The sequence below is a fragment of the Chrysemys picta genome, chromosome 1, assembly GCF_011386835.1.
Source record: "Chrysemys picta bellii isolate R12L10 chromosome 1, ASM1138683v2, whole genome shotgun sequence".
Classification (NCBI taxonomy): domain Eukaryota; kingdom Metazoa; phylum Chordata; order Testudines; family Emydidae; genus Chrysemys; species Chrysemys picta.
Window position 1 is genome coordinate 186,325,594 of NC_088791.1, and position 19,850 is coordinate 186,345,443.

The following is a 19,850-nucleotide window of genomic DNA, read 5'->3' on the forward strand; positions in this document are numbered from 1 at the left end:
CCAGCAGAATGCCTTTTGATGCAGGAATAAATCTCTCGGGTTTTATATGTAGTGAATGGTGCCTTCAAGTTTGTCTTCAATGGACAGCCTCCTACTTTAGGTGATTAAGTATCCAGAATGTTTCCAGTATAATTTGCTGGACTATTCAGCTAAAGACTATTTCTGCTAGGCAACTAATCTTTCGCTAGTTCCATGGTAACAAACAAAGAGTATTTTCACTGGATCTTGACCAGTACTGTTACATTATTGCACAAATACTATACACATTTTACTGTATTTGTTTCTAGCTAAGCTTTCCTAAATACCAATCTTCATTAGGTCTGTCTCTTAAACTGCCAGTAAGTAGTCTTGCTTGATGCAATCCCCTGAGCAGCACACACATGTGGAGATCAAATGCAATACCAATATCTATTATGGCTTATACAAGACTGAAATGCTAAACTTTTTTTGAAGATTTTGGGCTAGATCCTCAGCTGGTGTAAAACACTCAAGTGCTGGCCCATCTTCTCTGGCTTCAAGAAAGCTAGTTCAGTATAGAACTCCTTAAAGGTAAAATAAAAACAACTTCCTCAGCATCTACTTGTTCTGCATTTTTTTTTAAGTGCTCTTGAAAGCAAGTGAAGAATTTGTAGCTCTATTGCAGGGGCAGGCAACCTATGGCATGCATGCTAAAGGCGGCACGTGAGCTGTTTTTCAGTGGCACTCACACTGCCTGGGTCCTGGCCACTGGTCCGGGGAGCTCTGCATTTTAATTTAATTTTAAATGAAGCTTCTTAAACATTTTTAAAACCTTATTTACTTTACATACAACAATAGTTTAGTTATATGTTATAGACTTATAGAAAGAGACCTTCTAAAAACGTTAAAATGTATTACTGGCATACAAAACATTAAATTAGAGTAACTAAATAAAGACTTGGCACACCACCTCTGAAAGGTTGCCTACTCCTGCTTTATTGGCTTCTTTCAGGCTAAGGGGTAAACTCCCATTTGATGGGAGTTTGGCCTAGCCCTGTGCAAGGAGTATCTGGGTCCCTATTTAATAAGGGTGTAAAGAGAAGGTTGCAGTGGTTAAATATAATTTTTTTGGGGGGGGGGTAGTTATAGGCAAAAGCTCTTAGAAATCCTCCACAGTGTCACTTCTTGGAGCACTCTGTGTCCTCGTTGGCGTAGTTACAGGAACAGTGCGACCTCGCTATCAGTGGCTCAGGTCTGCCATAATTATCTCATTACCTTTTAGAACAGCTGCAGCATGTGAGGCACTTCTCCGAGGATTCAACGCCTGGTAGCAGAGGGTCAAACTCAATCCTTAACGAGGCAAGTGCTCTCTGCCAAATTCATTCTCTCTCGTTCAATCGCTTTTTTGAAGTGGAACGTTTTATATATAGTGTACTGGTTAGATTCAGTCAGATCAAAAAGGACAATAGTCTTCTTTAGCTGAGCCAGGGAAAAGAAAATGGGTGATTAATACAAGAGAACAATACCCATGAAGAATCTTCCTCCTGGGGCTCTAAATTCGAATGTTTTAATTAAGAATCCCCATAGATTAAGAATAGTTTTTCTTCTAAATAAATCCCAGCCCTACAACTGGAAATTAAGTAGATTTTCTTGTGTAGCCAACCAAAAGAGTTCCCCAGAGCTCTGCAAAGTATCTGGGAAAGATTTACTGTATAGTCTCCTCTGTGTGTGCAAAAGTATAGAATGGAAAAGAAAGAAGAAAAAAAACCCAACCTATGTTTCTGGCACAATGTGGGCTGTCTCTTTCCAAGTGGTAAAAACAATTGCACAGGATTAGAAAACAATATTTTATTATTTACTAGGTTTCCAGCTGCCAGCACCAAGGGGCTACACATACTATTAATTGCAATCCATTCTTATCTAGCATTAAGATAGCTTCATTTTTCTGCCTAGAAGCATTTTAACTGCAACTTACCCACCCACAACATCCATTAAACAATAACATTGAGTAGTTGGCCGATAGCACTGAAATTGCTTCGGTAAATGCAGACATGGGGATGGAGGCTGAAGAGACTTAACGCAATATACATCAACTGTAAGCTATTCCTCTTCTGTCCAACAGGGGGCTTGGAACATTTTCCAGATCACCTGCTAACTGGAGAGCTAAACTCAGCATCAAGAGGTAGATGTGTGTGTGTTTGTCTGGTGGTGATTAGAGCACTCGCTTGGGAGGTGGGAGACTTGGGAATCCAGTCCCCATACTCCAACTCCTTTTGTGCATTCAGACCTGAGTCTGTACAGTCTACCCTCTCCCAAAGACTCCTGGCTGTCATAAAGGGAGAAAAAGACGGATTCGGTACTCTACTCCTCCTTTCTCCAGTCTCTCGTCTTTGGGGGCGGGAGCAGTCTTCTCCACGAGTAACTGCAGCTTCTGCCTCTGCTCATAGCTTTCTCCAGGCAACAGCACCCACAATGTGAAACTGAGAGGATCCTTGCTGGTTTCCCTGCAGCAGGCAAGGCTCAAAATAGCAGCTGTGAAATTGACCAGAATCTTGTAAATTGCTTTTAAAACTTGATATTTCTAAAATAAAAACGTAATGCTGCAGAAGTGTATTTTTGCCCTTCCTCATATCCCACAGCACGAGCAGTTCTCCAGGAAAAGCATAACGGCCCCGTCTATGTTGTTTCACCTAATCAAAAACTAGCCTTAGGCAACCCAGAAGCTGCAGGTGAAAACACTTTGACCCATGCAAGAATGTCCCAGCGCACCAGTAACGTGGGATCGGAGCTACAGCTGAGCGCGAAAGCGGCTGCAGCCACTTCCCTTTCTCCTGCCGTGTTCTGAGAAGGGACATTGCATTGGGTGTGTTTGGGTAAGGGACCAAGGGAGCGTTCATTGGAAAATGGTAGGATTGGGACCTTCCCAGTTACAGGTTGTTGGGAAAGTGATGCGGGCATGTTGAGGAGGCTCACAGGATGGTGCAAAGTATAAGGATTAAATAAAGGCAACTCCCCTCTCTGAAGTCAGTGGGGGAGGGGGGAGAGCACCTTTGGAAATCAAGCCACATATTAAAGTGTTTGAATGTAGAATTAGAAGCTGAATTGTAAGCACCTATTTTTAAAAGTCCCTGGCCTATGAGTCATTTATCTGTCCTCGGATGAGCACTGCGCGGTAACCTTGGTATAATAAGAACCTCCCTCTTTGTCACCTGGATAGTTGTAGGTTATTCTATAGCAGTGTGTCTCAACTCTAGGGGTACGCAGAGGTCTTCCAGGAGGTACATCAACTCTTCTAGATATTTGCCTGGTTTTACAACAGCTGCATAAAAAGCACTAGCAAAGTCAGTACAAACTAAAATTTCACACAATGACTTGTTTATGCAGCTCTATATACTATACACTGAAATGGAAGTACAATAGTTATATTCCAATTGATTTATTTTATAATTACATGATAAAAATGAGAAAGCAATTTTTCAGTAACGGTGCTGTATATTGTATATTTTGTATTTTTATGTCTGCTTTTGTAAGCAAGTAATTTTTTTAGTGAGGAGAAACTTGTGGTATGCAAGATAATCAGACTCCTGAAAGGGGTACAGGAGTCTGGAAAGGTTGAGAGCCACTGTTCCATAGCAGCACCCTTCAGAACTGTATGGAAGTGCTGCATATTGTTATTTGTATGTGTATAGAGTTTAACAAACTCAAATAATGAGCTGTGCAAGCCACATACTATTGCATTTTGACTTCAGGGACAGTGGTGGATGCCTGAAGGGGATAGCACTGGCTTTACCCCCCCTCTAACTTAATAGCCAGAAAGGGGCTCCGGCCACCAAGAGTTTGCTCAAAGTCTGGAACCGGAACTCTCGTTCAAGCCACCGCTACACATAAGGTAGCTCTGCTGCTTCTGAACTGTTCAACTTATTATCTGGGTGGACAGATGCCTCCCAACTAAGGGATCCTGCATTCAAAGCTGACACTTTCAGGTGCTTTCCTTTGTCCCCTGCTGGTCTTTTGCTCTTTTTGTGTGTACTTGTCCCAATTCATTGATTAGCTGGGTTTATTCATTTTAATGTTGTCTTTACACATTAATAAGCTCGTGGAGGTGGTAAGGGACGGTCAGAATGCTACTGTAATTAGTAAGAGCTGGATACTAAGATAAGAGCATTAAACTCTGTAAATGCTAGGGTCCTGTTATCGTGCTGATAGCAATAGGGTTTGCATTAGGACTCAGTAACTTTCATGTGTTGGACAATTCTTTTATTTATAAAATCTTACCTTTTAATTAAAAGTGGTATGTCTTGTATAACTTAAACCAAGGTAGTAATATGGTGATGTTCCTACATGATCCCTCATCCCCTTAATGTTGCTCCTGTGGGCATCTGCATTATGAGAGTGTCTCATTATATGAATACCTCCCACTGTGCAGTGCGCAATATGATTTGGGAATTGTTATTCAAAGCAACTACATTTTCTGTAATTGGGATTGTACTGAATTATGGTTTTATGAGTGGGATTGTCTCTAACTATAGATGCACATTTACCATCTATTGGTTTACTCTGCTCTTAAAGGGAATTTTGATAATGCTCCTTTAATGAGCCTGCCATACATTGAATTAGATCCTGTTTATATTGAAGCCAGAGGCTTTCCTATAGTCTTCTATGTACACACACAAGAAAGCTTTTTGTATGCCTGTAGGCAGCATGGAAATATGTGATGCATGCAAGGGAACAGGCCCAGCCCTGGTGTTTGTGGAACTCAGTACAAAGTAATGGAGGCAAGGTCCCATCCAGCTGTCTGCATTTCTGCTCCAACTAGATCTCCAGTAAAAAGAACAGGAGTACTTGTGGCACCTTAGAGACTAACAAATTTATTAGAGCATAAGCTTTCGTGGACTACAGCCCACTTCTTCGGATGCATAAGATAGATCTCCAGTGTGTGTCTGGCATCCCTTGACATTGCCTGTGACTTTTTCCCACTGAGGAGCTGTGGCTTTTCTGACCTCTCCCAAATGGGCCGGGAGCCAGTAATGAAACTATAGCAGCTGGGAGGACAGTTAAGTGAATTCAGCTTCTTCCATGACTCATCACTGCTGTTAGAAAGCGGTACCAGGCCTGTGATGAGCCAGCTGACTGACTGTTCTTAGCCAGAAATGGTGGGCTCCTATAGGCCTTAAAGCCACTCCTGCAAGGGGTTAGAGGGAACTGATGTTTCCTGACTCTTAAGTGATCATTGTCTTAGTCCTACGCACTAACAGTATTTTGCATAGAATTTGCAGTGTTCCCAAAGGCTTTGCAGTCTCATTGGAAGTGGTTTAAAGATGATACTTTCAAAGGGGCCTATGAAAGTTGGGTGCCAGCCCCCATAGGGTGGCCACTGTGCACCTAACCCCATGTTCAAAACTCCACCGCACGCAGAAGACTTTATGCTTGCAGAGTTTTGAAGTCATTGACATCCCTCCTTCAATACATCCCATGCACAGCTTTGCAGTTAGGAGGGGCTAGCCTGACAATCTGGACTAAAAAATACTGTAGAGACCCTATCTGGTGGATGCAATGGATAGAAGGGGGCACCTGCAAACTGACACATTTCATGTTTGCGCTCCTACCCAACTTACTTTATTTATAACCCATGTATACATACCCCAGGCTGCAACCAGGTGTAAATCAGGTCACGACGCTAGGAGGGGAGTAGGAAGAGTGTTATGCCTAGTAAGCGCCCCCATGTGGCAGAGTAAATTGTTACAGGGAAAAAAGAAAGATAAAAGCAAACAACCCCAAGCCCTTTGAGAAGCTGGACTTTCCAAAGTTTGCTTCCGGGTAAGTTTGTTTCCTACGTTAGGCTACAGTATGGTCCAGCTGGTTTCAGGTACTGACAGAGTAGGGAGAGGAGCAGAGCCCTGGTTTACACCAGTGGTCTCCAAACATTTTTGATCGCGCACCCCTATCAGTAAAAAAATTTTGAGCATGCACCCACTGCCGCGCCTCTACCATTTTTGCCACACACACACACAAAAAAGCTGCTTGGACGAAGAAAAAACAAAAACAAAAACGCTCCTCCTGCTGCGCACCCCCAAGGATCCTCTTGTGCATCCCACTTTGGAGACCACTGGTCTACACTACTACTACTATGTTGCTCAGGGGTGTGGAAAATCCATGTACCTGGGCAACGCAGTTATACTGACAGAACTCCCTATGTAGGAGATGTCAAGGTAGCTGTTAGGTAGCATACGAGAATAAGATGCCAAACTTTTCCATGTTACTGAGAATGTCAGTCTCTTAGCCTGCAATGGAGAAGTATCAGTGGATTCTTCGAGCCTTGCAACAGTGTTTATAGTCAGGTGGTAATGCAATTATCCCACTTTAAACCTTAAATAGTTCCCCATGCCTTTCTAGCTTCCCTAACAGCAGGAGAGAGATAATTACTGATGGCAACAAGTGATTCAGGAAGCACCTCTGCTGCATGGAACTGTTCACAATCCGTTTGTGATAACTTGTACACTTTGCTCCCTTACTAAAATACACAAGTGTCATACATCAGGGCAGCAAGGGGTTGAGTCACAGGTCTGAGATGCTGCAACATCGGACTCCTAGACCCCCCTGCCAGCTAGTGAATTCACAACACCCAAGAGAGCTAGCAATGAAATGCAGCAGGGCTTAGAATCCAGATCCACAAAGGAACATAGGTGCCTAAAGCTTTGGTTTAGGCATTCAAGTCCCAGTGTTAGGCATGACTGTGAACCACAACACCCCCGTTTAACGACTGCCTAAAGTACCTACATTTTCACTGCACAAAGTGCCCATGGCATGTGTGTTTCTGCCTCACTCTGGGTTTCTGGATGCCTGTCTTCAGCCTACACTCTGATGTGATCCTCAAACCAGGGGAAAACAGACATTCCCCTGCCTGAGCTCAGAGTATGTCTGCTGGCTCTGGCCCCATTCAAAACCTGGCTGGAGGAGAAAGTGTCCCTCTTGCAACTCTCATGGCAGGTGTCTGCACACTCACCTGAGATTTACCAGGGGCTCCCCTAATTCCCCTCTGCCTGATGTGGAGAAAGGATTTGAACTTGGGTCTCATGTTGCAGAAGAGTGCTCTAACCGCTGAGCTATGGGATCCCTCAGTCTCGCCTGTGGAAGCTGTTCCACTTTAAGTATTTATCCACAGTGGAACAGCTTTCACAGGAGAGACTGAGGGACCCCACATCAGTGGCAAGAGCACTCTCCTTAGGCTTTGATAGAGGGGGGAGAGACTTATTCAGGCAGAGAGGGTGATTGAACCTGGGTCTCCCATGTGCCGGGGTGTACTGTAACCACTGGGCTAAAACTTAAGGTGGGCAACACCAGCAGCACCACCACCTCTTCCTTTGAACAGATTCTGAATGGGACCTAATCCAGTAGGTGGCCTTTGAGCACATCTACCAGATCATCCACCTATGTCACCTGCAGTGCCTGAACACCAATCTTACCCTGCTTCGTGGATCACAAAAGAAGAGAGAGATACAACAGCTGCGTATTACCCAGGGCCAGCTCCAGGCACCAGCCCAGCAAGCAGGTGCTTGGGGTGGCCAAAGGGAAGGGGCGGCACATCGGGCTGTTCGGCGGCGGGTCCCTCTGGGAGGGAAGCACCTGCCGCTGAATTCCCGCCGAAGAAGAAAACGGCGTGGTGGAGCTGCCGCCGAAGTGCTGCTGATCGCAATTGCGATCACGGCTTTTTTTTTTTGCCGCTTGGGGTGTCAAAAACCCTGGAGCCGGTCCTAGTATTACATTGTCATTATCATGTGATTCATTCTCTTCAGGCAGGCCCAGGGAAATCACTTTTTGTCTTTAGCCTTCACAAACCACATATTGGTATTGTGGAAAAAGAAGAGCTGTGTAGCAGGTATGCTTTGTTGCAGATTTCAGGACTGCTAACTGATTGCATACAGCCCATTACATTGATTTAAACGGGACACCACTAGAGTGCAACTGGCACAACATGATCAGTGAAGGAGCAGTAGTAATGAGAACAACCTTTCAGAGAATCATGCCTGTGTCGTGGGCATTGACTTTGTGTACATCAATTTGCACACGTTTATACAAGCTATTGGGGGAGGTGGGGTTTGTAATGACACAAGCACGCTAAAATGGAACTCCTCCGTGAACATATTTATTTACATTAACACTATCATACAAAGTGGAAAAATGACACGTTAGAGGGGAAGGGATGCTAAGGGCCATGTCCCTTCCCCATATTACCATTTTGTTCCTCTATATCAGGGGTTGGCAACCTTTCAGAAGTGGTGGGCCGAGTCTTCATTTATTCACTCTGATTTAAGGTTTCGCGTGCCAGTAATACATTTTAACATTTTTAGAAGGTCTCCTTCTATGAGTCTATAATATATAACTAAACTATTGTTGTATGTAAAGTAAATAAGGTTTTTAAAATGTTTAAGAAGCTTCATTTAAAATTAAATTAAAATGCAGAGCACCCCAGACCGGTGGCCAGGACCCTTGGCATGAGTGCTACTGAAAATCAGCTCACGTGCCACCTTCGGCACACGTGCCATAGGTTGCCTACCCCTGCTCTATATTCAAACTGTGGATGTTCTGGTCCATATCCGCTTGCAGGAAAACACCCCTGCCCTCCGGCTCTATGAATGTTTGATGTCTACTGTTTAAGTTGCTTTCAATATACCTGTTTCTTCCTCCAAAGAAAACTCTTGTCCAAAGGTTTTTTTCTTAATTTATTTATGTAACACAGTGTAGAAAGCTATCAATTCATAAGCAATGATTCTGTACAATCATCCTGCAGAGACATTTGTAGGATCCCCATTAATTTTCAACCAGCAGGCACTTTTTCCCTATGAAAGTGCTCACAATTAATAGGGATTCTTTTTCATTTTTAATTTTTATTAAAAGATCAAAAAGGTACATGGAAAAGAAAAGAAGTTTACCTTCCAATGCCTAAGGTGTGCACATAAAACAGGCACAAAGAAACGAATGTGTATTCCCATGATTTCTACATCACTAATACAGCAGAAGCAACCATCTGTACAATAAAATGCAACTGCAGAAGAAAATAACTCATCTGGAATACTTTTAAAAAAAGTAGTTTTACTTTAAAATGCCTCGTGATCAGAAAAAAAAATCAGCAAAGAGAAGCAGCTAAGACACAGGAAGCATCCCCCATCAATTCTTTAAAGCATATTTCAAGTAGGACTTAATTTTTGCCACAAATCACAAGAATAATATACAGTTGGCTAAGGGGCCACATGATAAATAATTGGGAAAGAGAATCTATCCATGCACTAGTTAAATACAGCTAAACTCTTTACAGTACACAAAAAACATTCATTAATAATGTAGTGTAAAGACTGAAATGTAAAGAGAGAAAATACATTACTGATTTTTATTATTTCAAGTTCAGGCATCTACTTGTGTTACAGCACAGCTGTCAAAAGGCGATAATGAGTAAATAATAAAACAGAGTGTTTTTGTTTCTTTCCACGTTATTCTATAACCGAACACCGATGGGCAGTGAAGCAATCATTTTGCTGTCCAACTCATGAGGCTGTTGTGGTGTTCTAGTTCTGCATCTGTTCAAAGAACTTGTAGGTTGGATTTTCATAGCCATTTTGTTGCATCTTGGAAAGGTGGCGTTCCTCTGGTGTCACTGCAGCATCCACCTAGAGTGGGGAGAAAACGGGCCGTGGTCAGGTTTCCTCTGATCCAGTTTCCTCTGATCCACACAATGGCTCAAGTTTATTTATTTCTCCCACTCCTCCCTTTTATATTCTGAGCTCTTATCAGTGATTTAAACATATTTCAAAGCTCCAACCCCATAAGAAAGAAAAGCAAGCAAAGGGCTCACTCCTCAACCCTACCCTCACAGGAAAAGCCTAAGTAGGGAGGTAAGTCTTGGAGCTTGCCCAGGTCAACAGACTCTGGCCCCGATGGACCAAATTCTAGCTGGGATGGTTCTCCAGTTAACGGGGCACCACAAACCTAAGGTCTATTACCTCTCATCTCACCTAAACTCAATAACCAGCTTAAAGAAAGAGTCTGACTCTCCTCTCAAAGACATCCAAGACCCAAACCATGAAGGGCTTTATGGATCAACACCTGGAGTAACACCTGGGAATTAATAACTAGAAGCCATCACAGAACTTCTCTAAAGAATAACTTGCAGGCAGGTAAGCTCAGCCCTGCTCCTACTGCCTTAGCCTGAAGGAACCTCCCTCTTGATCTAGACAGCAATGGCTTGCCTCTCTGCTGCTGTAACATGCAGGACAAGAACTAGTCACCAGAAGTGGTTACGTTTGCTCAAGGATGTGGCAACCAGCTGAGCGAGACACCAGCTTCTTTCTGCAGTGTGCTTACCACTACTGCTTGTCCCTGCTCCAAAGAATTTGCAACCTGACGGACAAAAATGGGGTAAGGAGAGACAGTTTGCAACCTGTTTCCCTACCTCCTTCATCTACTGGCTGTCTTCCAGGTCACAAATGCTTAGGTCTCTCTTCCTGTGCTTGCAGAGAGCCTGGCGCAGAGGGTGTAAACTAGAATCTCAATAATACAAATCACCTTGGCAGAACAGTAGGAGGTGGCTTGTGCTGGACCCTATTAGACAATATCTAAAGTTGCCAATTGGGACCTTTCAAATTGACTAATAAAAATCTAAAGATACTGATGGGGGCCCACAATCAACAATCCCATGACATTTAATGGGGAACACATCCTCTTATTCCAGGGTTGAATTTGGTCCCCAATATCAGCGCTTTGTTTCTGACCCAGTTAAATATTTTCTATTTAACTAAAACTGACTGTTGATTTCGTAGCAGATACGAACAACGACAGCTCAGTGGTTGAAACTTCATTTCTGAGTACCCGCTGCTCCATATATTAGTTTCCTTCACTGAACATTTTAGCAATGTAAAACTATACCACATTAGAGGTGGTGAGACCAGTCTCTAAATGTTAAAACACCTAATTATCTCCACTGTGTGAACTGCATAACTGTTGTGTCTTCAAAACCTACCATCTCCTGGCCAGCTTCCTAATTACCTATTAAAACAGAGCTATTCTATTTGCTATCCTTTACTTCTAGTGTTTGCTATCTCCCTTTAAAAAAAAAAATCTATTCTACCTTGTCAGAAGACTTAAAAGCAGGAAGGGCACAAAGGATTCTAAACTACTCTAAAAGCTATGAAAATTTGAATGTGAATTTCTGTAAGTAATAACCGTTAACAAAAATAACCTTTTATTTTTAGCATAAAATAACCTTTTGGATAATGGAAAAAGTATTCTCTCAAGAAATCTTACATAGCAGGCTAGTTTAGTCTAACCTTTTGATGAATAAGTAAAGGAGAAGTGCTTATAGAATTGTAGGACTGGAAGAGACTTTGAGAGGTCATCTGGTCCAGTCCCTTGCACTCATGACAGGACTAAGTATTATACCATTCCTGACAGGTGTTTGTCTAACCCGCTCTTAAAAATCTCCAATGATGGAGATTCTACAATCTCCTCAGGCAATTTATTGCAGTCCTTAACCACTGTGACAGTTAGGAAGTTTTTCCTAATGTCCAACCTAAACTGCCTTTGCTCGTTGCTTTTAATTTAAGCCCGTTGCTTCTTGTCCTATCCTCAGAGGTTAAAGAGAACAATTTTTCTCCTCCTCCTTGCAACAATCTTTTATGTACTTAAAAATTATTCCCCTCCCCCCCAGTCTTCTCTTCTCCAGACTAAACAAACCTGATGCCTGATTTTCTTGAAATATGATCTACAATGCTGGAAATATTTTAGCGTGGGAAGGACAAGACGGTCCCCCTTTAAAAATTATGTTACTTGAAGCTCCAGAGGAAAATAAGGGATATGTTGTTCCACGCTCAAGGCAAGTGCAAGCTAATCTACTTATTTCTGTGGCCACGTCTGCTTGGGTTGTGATTTAGATTAGCCCCTCGCATCTCACAGTATCTTCTCATCAGAACCATTTCCTACCTCATGTTACCCACTGACTAAAAAAGAAAGGAGTGTCACATGTAAAAATACATCAGGTGACTTGCTGCATCAAAAATCAGTCCTATTTTAGCATCTATTCTAAAATCTTCTCTCCTCACCTTTGTTCCAATTTCAACTGACTGTAAATCGCATTTAAGGAAATCTCTGTATGTGTGAGAATAATCCTTTCCCTTCTCTATCAAGCAAGATCACCAACTTTAAGGGTCGGACCCTGCTGACACAGGCAGGTCGTTCCATAATTGGCTACAGCAGGGTTTCTTGCCCTCTCCCTTGGCCATGATTGGAAACAGGATATTAGATGGGATGGATCACTGGTCTGATATGACTTGGCACTTCCGATGGTTCCTATTCTGGAATGTAACTGGACCTTTCTCTTGTTAAAATACTGTCATTAAAGGGTGCTGGGCTTTTTAAAGCTGAGCCTGCAATGAGCAATTTTGTTAGACTTAAAAATGTACACAAACTGTCCTGGAACAAAACAGAAAAGTGTTTCTCTTTAGTTAAGCTGATAAAGCACACGGCTTTGTACAAACCAGCTGCTGGCTAGAGAGGAGGCTCGCTCTTTGGGCTGTTCAGTTACATTTCCCTAGCTTTTGGGAGTAGGAACAAACCTTTCATTTTCAAAAGAAAAAAAACAACATTTTTATAGTGCCAGAATATTACTGTTTCTTTCAGCTGGTTCAAGCAGCGGATGAGTGCTTGGCTTAGCTGTCAACAATCACTCCAATTTATCAAGGGCAGGGAAGCCCTTGGGAACTTCACATCCTGTCTCCTCTGCCCTCAAAGCCCCAAGAGACTTCTGGTACAATGACTTGCTCAGCAGCTAGTGTACAATCTTGCCCTTGCATTTTAATGACACTCTCCGGGCCTGCCAGTGTTCTTTCCTACCTCTCCTAGAGAGTCTTCATTACTATTTCCCATAGGGATAGCAGTCCTGGCATTAATGGGGCTTGGTGAGAGATAGTGACAGTGCTGCAGGCTCTGCCCACAAAAGATTCTCAGCAATTATCTCCAGGCTAGTTGGCTGGCTCCTGCTGTTTAAATACCCTCTCTTCAGAGGTTACCACTTGCCCTATCCATGGCTATATTGTATCTAAAACAATGCAGTGATTTAATACCTGGCCAGGACTACATTTCACCATCGGGCTTCTGCACAAAATTTTTAATTATAATGATGAAATATTCATATTTTAGTACTGCCCAGTAGAGCCAATCAGGCCATCTTTTTGTTCTGTGCTTATACAGCGCTTAGCGGCAGTCCTAGGCCATCTCTGGAGCCCTACACAGTAATATAATACAAGTAATGTATAATAGGTGTTGTGGTGGGTGTTCTACAAACACGTAAGAGGACACTGTCTCTGCCCAGAAGAACTTACAAATTTAACAGTATTAAATTATGTGAAAGTTATGACAATGTGATGATTAAAACATTATTGGGTGCCAACTGTGGTTTGCTAACATGGTCCAGTGTCTGGGATGTTACAGAAAAAGGAAAGCAAATATGGGAAATAAAAACTATAAGCATCCCAATAAGCTCCTGCGGCTTGTACTGGAAATGACTGAGAAGAGAATGCAAGTGCATATGAAAAAGCACCCAGCTTTCTTCCTGAATGAACTACTATACTGTAATGTCAAAGAAGGTTCAAGTTTTACACACACACACACACACACACACACACACACACACACACACACACACGCGAGCCAAAATCATCTATGATACAGGGATGACTGTGGCTAGTCCAGATCATGCCATGCAAGCCACAGGAGTGTTCACAACCAAAAACACTGTAATAGGAAACTCCCAAATGGCAAGAGATTAAAGGTCAGATACAGGAAGTGTTGGGCTCTTGGGGTGAGAGACTAGGGATCTCTACATGTTACAGCATAGACCCCATGTCCGACAGGACAAATGTGCTAAATGGCGAGGAGTCTGGTGGCACCTTAAAGACTAACAGATTTATTTGGGCATAAGCTTTCATGGGTAAAAAACCTCACTTCTTCAGATGAAGTGGGTTTTTTACCCACGAAAGCTTATGCCCAAATAAAGTGGGTTTTTTACCCACGAAAGCTTATGCCCAAATAAATCTGTTAGTCTTTAAGGTGCCACCAGACTCCTTGATGTTTTTGTGGATACAGACTAACACGGCAACCCCGATATTTTGTGCTAAATGATACTTGCCACTAGACTGGCCATGGGCAAAGAGAATCTGGGCTACAGGACTGTTTCATGGCTGTGCTGTACTCTTCTTATTGAAGCTTTAGACCAGGGGTCGGCAACGTTTGGCACGCGGCTCGTCAGGGTAAGCACCCTGGCGGGGTGGGCCAGTTTATTTACCTGCTGATGCGGCAGGTTTGGCTGATCGCGGCCCCTACTCGCCGCGGTTTGCCGTCCCTCGCCCGCACCGCTTCTCGCTGCCCCCATTGGCCCGGGACGGCGAACCGTGGCCAGTGGGGGCCGCGATCGGCCGAACCTGCCGCGTCAGCAGGTAAATAAACTGGCCCGGTCTGCCAGGGTTCTTACCCTGCTTTAGACAATACTGTACTGAACTCCATATGTTGTTTTAGCTTTGAGCTCCCCGTGTGATTCCTTTGTTCAGAATCTGAGGGGAGGAGAAGCACACAGTACAATCTGCCCGAGATGTGAGACAGGATGAGGAGATTACTCTCCATTCTTCTTTTTATTTATTTAATCAGATGCAGAAACAGATGAGACTAAAGAATGGACAAGAAACTGAAGAGATAAGCAGGAGCATCATAAACAATTGTATTGTAAGGGCAACAGCAATAGGTGTGTCTACAAAAACATGGCAAAGTTGAATAGAATATTCCATTTTAAGGCAAAACCTACATTTGATAAGCTAATTTATAACACATTCCCAATCACCACCAAATCATGGAATCTATAGTTAGAAAAGACTTATTAGGACATCTAGTTTCTCTCCTAGTCAGTTTTCACTACTGTAAATTTTCCTTGTAATTTCCTCCCGCTTTGTTTTAGAAGTGTCAAATGATAAGAATTTTTCTGCTTCTCTGGGGGTGGTTATACCCCAGACTCACTGATCTCATTGCCAACCCCACTTTGCAGCCTCCATTTTCCTTCTTTGTTACTTCCCTTTACCCATTTTATGATGATGATTTTTTTTCTCTCCTCGATAGCTACACATTTCAAGTATTTGTAGACTTATGTCTCATCTTAGTTATTGCTCTGCCAATCTATACACATTTAACTCTTATGCTTTCCTTGTCAGTCAACTCCATCAACCAGAACCATTTTTTTGTTCTTCTCTTAGCAGTTTCCATATTGTCCACTCAGAGCTGAACGCAATATTCCAGGTATGGCTATGCTGAAGTTCCAGAGAGCATAACAATTACAGTACCTCTTTTCTGACAGAGAATACTTCTTGGTATAAGCCGGTGTATTATTTCTCTACAATTTTTCTCCTTTATTTAAATAGCCTTTTCTTTTGTCTGTACAGCACCTTTTCCTCTCACCTACAGATTTTCTTTGCAGCTAATCCTAATGTGACTTCAGGAGCTGGTTCTCAAGAAGTGAGAGTAGCAGGCAATATTTCCTACAGCCCTCACATATATTGTAAGCAAGATGTTTAGGGTTTGTGATTTTATTTTAAGGCGATGTTGCACATCTGTACCCCATTTTTAACTGTTTACATTTGCAATCATTCATATCCATTAACAATTTCCCCCTTTCCCCCCCAAAATTGTTTGTAGTTGTCCTCTCAATGAGGACAATTCACATGGAAAATTTTAACAGTCAAAGTTGAGCCAGTTTTAAAAATCAGTTTTAAAAAAATACTGTAACACCTTTCAAATGGCCATAGTATTTCCCCCCCAAACCACATTAGAGAACAAATATTAAGAATTTTATCCCCAGTAGAGAATTTTCAGAAAGCTAGAAGCATGTTGTAATGGAAACTGTTTTGTAACCTTATACCTATTAACATAAATTTAAATTGTCATAGTAGTTTCTGACACAAGGTAAACAGATGGGATCCAAAATTAGTTTGTCAAAATATATCTAATGTAGACCAGATGCAAAGCTATTTATATTTTAAATGTTATGCCTTTAGTGCACAACTTTGCCAGATAAATTAATCCTTTTTGGACTGGAATATCCTTACTTCAAAGACATTTTGTTAAGAAGAATTTACTGCCTACAGAGTTTTACATTTTTCAAAGTGCTGTAAAAACATTTACTAACTAATCCTCAACATCCCTAGGAAATAGATAAGTATAATCCCAATTTTGCAGGTGAGAAACTAAGGCAGAGAGATTAAGAGATTTGACTAAGGCCACAAACCAAGGATCTTGGAGCCTGTTCTCAAAGAAACCACTAGACAATACTGCCTTAATGTCTGTACTGCTAATTGATTAGGTATTCATGCTAGATTCAAAAGTCCTCTGTAGGAGTGAGCTATTATTATTTACTCACCACTCAATTACACTGTCATTGATACCCAGCTCAGTTGTATATAAACTGGTACTGTATTTTCAAGAGCTAGACTAAAATTTCTGATTTGAGTTTTGTTACAGAAAATTCACACAGAGCTAAGATTATCCTCTCCGTTTTTATCCAAACCTACATTTTTTTAAAATTAAAAGCTTAAGAGTTCCTACGGCACAGGACCAATCAGTCACAATGATCATCTGTTTAATTTTGTTTGGGCTATAAGAATACTAAATAAATACGTCACAAAAATAAAGCAGAGTTCCCAAATTTTTAAATCTCTTCTGAACTGAATAATGTAGAGAGTGTGTGTGTGTGTGTGTGTGTGTGTGTGTGTGTGTGTGTTTAGGAAACATCCCTCCTATGTGTCCCTCAGGGCCTGAAGTGTCACTCATATGAATCAAATTGCGGCTGAGACAAATGCACCTAAAGAAATTAACAAAATTTAGTTCAATTTAAAACTGAAAATGTTTAGCTGGTGGTTTCTGGAAAGAAAAGATCTGAATCTCTTGAGGATTGCCTGATATGATGCACGAATGCAAAATGAATAGATATCTACAGTGAGTGTTCTGGGTATCAGTACCAAAGGAAGAGATTTGTTTTGTTTTTTTAAAAGCTCATTATGCTTTTTATTTATAGTGAAGTTCCGTTAAATCACAGCAGGTGGTAGCAGCAGTACTACTTTAAATGTATTATGAACATGTGATGGATTTACTTGACACTTTGGGAGACAAAGCAGTTTTCATTCTGAGGAAAGATCTTGCAAGTTTTATATGTGGTTTTCAAATCTATAAGTTTCATATTAGCTGTAAATCAAAGGCTGTAACTGGAAAAATTAATCCTGTTGGTAGAACAAAAAGTAATACAGCATCGGTGTAGGGCAAATCTGCGTAGTACACAGTAAAATCCACAAATGACCCCCTCCACCCCAAATCCTATCTAATTGTTTAGTTAACCTTTTAGAAACCAATTTAAAAAGTCCGTACATGTGAATTCCAAATGACAATAGTAATAACTCAGATTGTTCAACCCATACAATATTCTCTTTACAGCTACTGTTAAATTCTAAAGGGAAATTAATGTCCATGTTAAAAGTCATAGGTCATGGCTAATTCCTGGACAGATTTTTGCAGTTTTAGATTTAATTAGGTGGGGCATATCTTGCGGATTGCGTGCTTATATTTACTTGTTCAGATCTTTCAGTTTCATCCTGCTGAATAAAACTACTAGTTTAGCAAGACAGGCACACTACTTTCAAACACTGGTTGGTCAAGGAGCTGATTTTCTTAGTTCATTTGTAAACACATGGATTTACATGGTTTTACGCAGCACTCTGCTGCCACCTCCATTCACATAACAGCAGCTTTGCTCAGTAACCTTTACTCACCTCCACTACACCATGATGGATGGATGTGTACTGTTTTTTCTTCAGCATCACCAAAGTAATGACAATGACTGTTGCTATGACAACACCTCCCACCATTAGTCCAATGATGGCACCTTTGTTTGAACCCACATCTTCAGCAAAGAATACCTAGGAAAGAAAAATAAAGCAGATAAGTAATGAAATCCCCTCTGCTATTTAGCTAAGTTGTACAGTCTTCTATGCAATTTACAAAACGTCTAATGTTCCAATCTCTTCAGCAGTGCAGCAACCAGGTCACCGTACCACTAAACTCTCCCTGTCATAGAAAAGGTACACGGGCAGTGTGGCAAGTTTTAATGGCTACTGCCTGTGGTGTACCAGTTTTGTGGATCCAGGGAGGACTTCTCTCCATGGCTGCCAAGCTATCAGTTTTAAAGGCACTTGAAATATGACTTGTAATTGCTGCTCAGGCTAGTTTAGGGGATGGCTACACAAACCCCAGGGTGATTGGTGAGGATTGCAGGAAAATATTGGGAGAACCTACATTTTTCTCTACCTTTCAGAGGCTAAAACATGAAATGTTTCACGAATTTACATATAGTCAGGATTGGTTTGGGTAAGCATGATGTGCTTGTCTGATATAAAGGCTTATTTCAGACCTACAGGATAACAATGAAGCCTCCTTGTAACCCAGCTGGGTTAGAGGTGAAAGTTCAAGAAAGCAAAGTGATTTGTCTAGCAGCAAAGAGAGAGAGTTTAGCAAATGGGAAAATAAACATTCTATTTTAAGGTGCCTAGTAAGGGAAATCGAGCCTTTCCAAAGTGAGGAGAAAATACACCACTACCTCGATATAGCGCGACCCGATATAACACGAATTTGGATATAATGCGGTAAGCTGTGCTCCCGGGGGAGCTGCACGCTCCGGCGGATCAAAGCAAGTTCGATATAACGCGGTTTCACCTATAACGCGGTAAGATTTTTTGGCTCCCGAGGACAGCGTTATATTGGGGTAGAGGTGTAGTTATTTGAAATTTATTTTTATATAATTAAAATAACTACTGACTGTCTGTTCCTCAATGATAAACATTCTTTTTTTAATCATCAGAGTAAGGTCTTGTAGACAAGCCCTAAGTATATATGGATTAAATAGAGGAGAAATTATTTGCTCTTTATTGTATCTTCATTTACCCACCAGGGCAAGTTCTTAATGTCACTATGACACTTTCTTCATCTTAAAGAGCATAATATTTAGCTGATTTTCTGCTTCTTCTTCCTTTTTAAATACTTGTCTAAGAATCAAAGAGCTGTATCACATTTTTTAAAGAAAACAGTCTTCCATGTAAAGGTATTGAAACATGCAAATTAAACATGCTGTTCCATTGTTGTCAGCAAGAGATGTTTAAGCAAGGTTAAAAATGAAATGGAACAGACACAAAATGTACAGAGTTTGCATAATTTGTTGTGTTGACAGTGTTAATGTCTACCGTCAATTTTACATGCATATAAACAAAAACATGCAAATATACTTATTTTAAATTTAGATAATTTCTGTTTGCTTCATACAGGTTAGCAAAAGAGTAAGGCCTGAAGGATTTTCAGTTATGAAAAACAATGTATGCTAGAACTAAAACACAAATACCTATCAGTAGAACAATAACTGCAACTTCAGGTCAATTATTAATTGCAGCCCTGCATTATGTTTTACATATGAATTCTAAGCATCTCAGTAAGTATTCCAAAGGGATTTTTTCTTTAAAAATCTTCAAGATGAGAAAAAAGATCTAAAAGCATGTCTACACCTACTGCTTTCAAATTACACCTAATCGGGTGATAATCTCAAGGACGGAACTCAAAAATAACTCCAGTCAGGGGAAAAAGAAAATAATACTTAGGAATACTTACTGATTTGGAACAACAACATTAATGTGTCTTTCCAATAAGAAGTCTGACTAAGATGGTAACATGCAGCACACTGTGTATGGTAATAAGAAATTTATTGTCATGTATTTTCAGTCACAGTACATTTGAAACAATATGGGAATACTAGCTCAGAATATGCCTTCAAT

General features: G+C 41.2%; 1 protein-coding gene and 1 long non-coding RNA gene across 11 annotated transcripts in view; one reads left to right on the plus strand and one right to left on the minus strand.

The window, feature by feature from the left end:
• The first annotated feature begins 619 nt into the window (after positions 1-619).
• Positions 620-19,850, plus strand: part of LOC135977197 (uncharacterized) — a 29,084-nt gene continuing 9,853 nt past the window's right edge. The window contains exons 1-2 of the long non-coding RNA XR_010594517.1: positions 620-1,317; positions 2,081-2,140. This is a non-coding gene — a long non-coding RNA (uncharacterized LOC135977197). The remainder of the gene's footprint in view (positions 1,318-2,080; positions 2,141-19,850) is intronic.
• Positions 8,827-19,850, minus strand: part of APP (amyloid beta precursor protein) — a 323,444-nt gene continuing 312,420 nt past the window's right edge. For all 10 annotated transcript variants that reach the window (XM_005289303.4, XM_065576464.1, XM_065576485.1 and 7 more), the window contains 2 exons: positions 17,805-17,951; positions 8,827-9,620 (listed from right to left, as the gene is read on the minus strand). In XM_005289303.4, the coding sequence (XP_005289360.4) occupies positions 9,519-9,620; positions 17,805-17,951 (249 nt within the window). In that variant the 3' untranslated portion in view covers positions 8,827-9,518. The remainder of the gene's footprint in view (positions 9,621-17,804; positions 17,952-19,850) is intronic.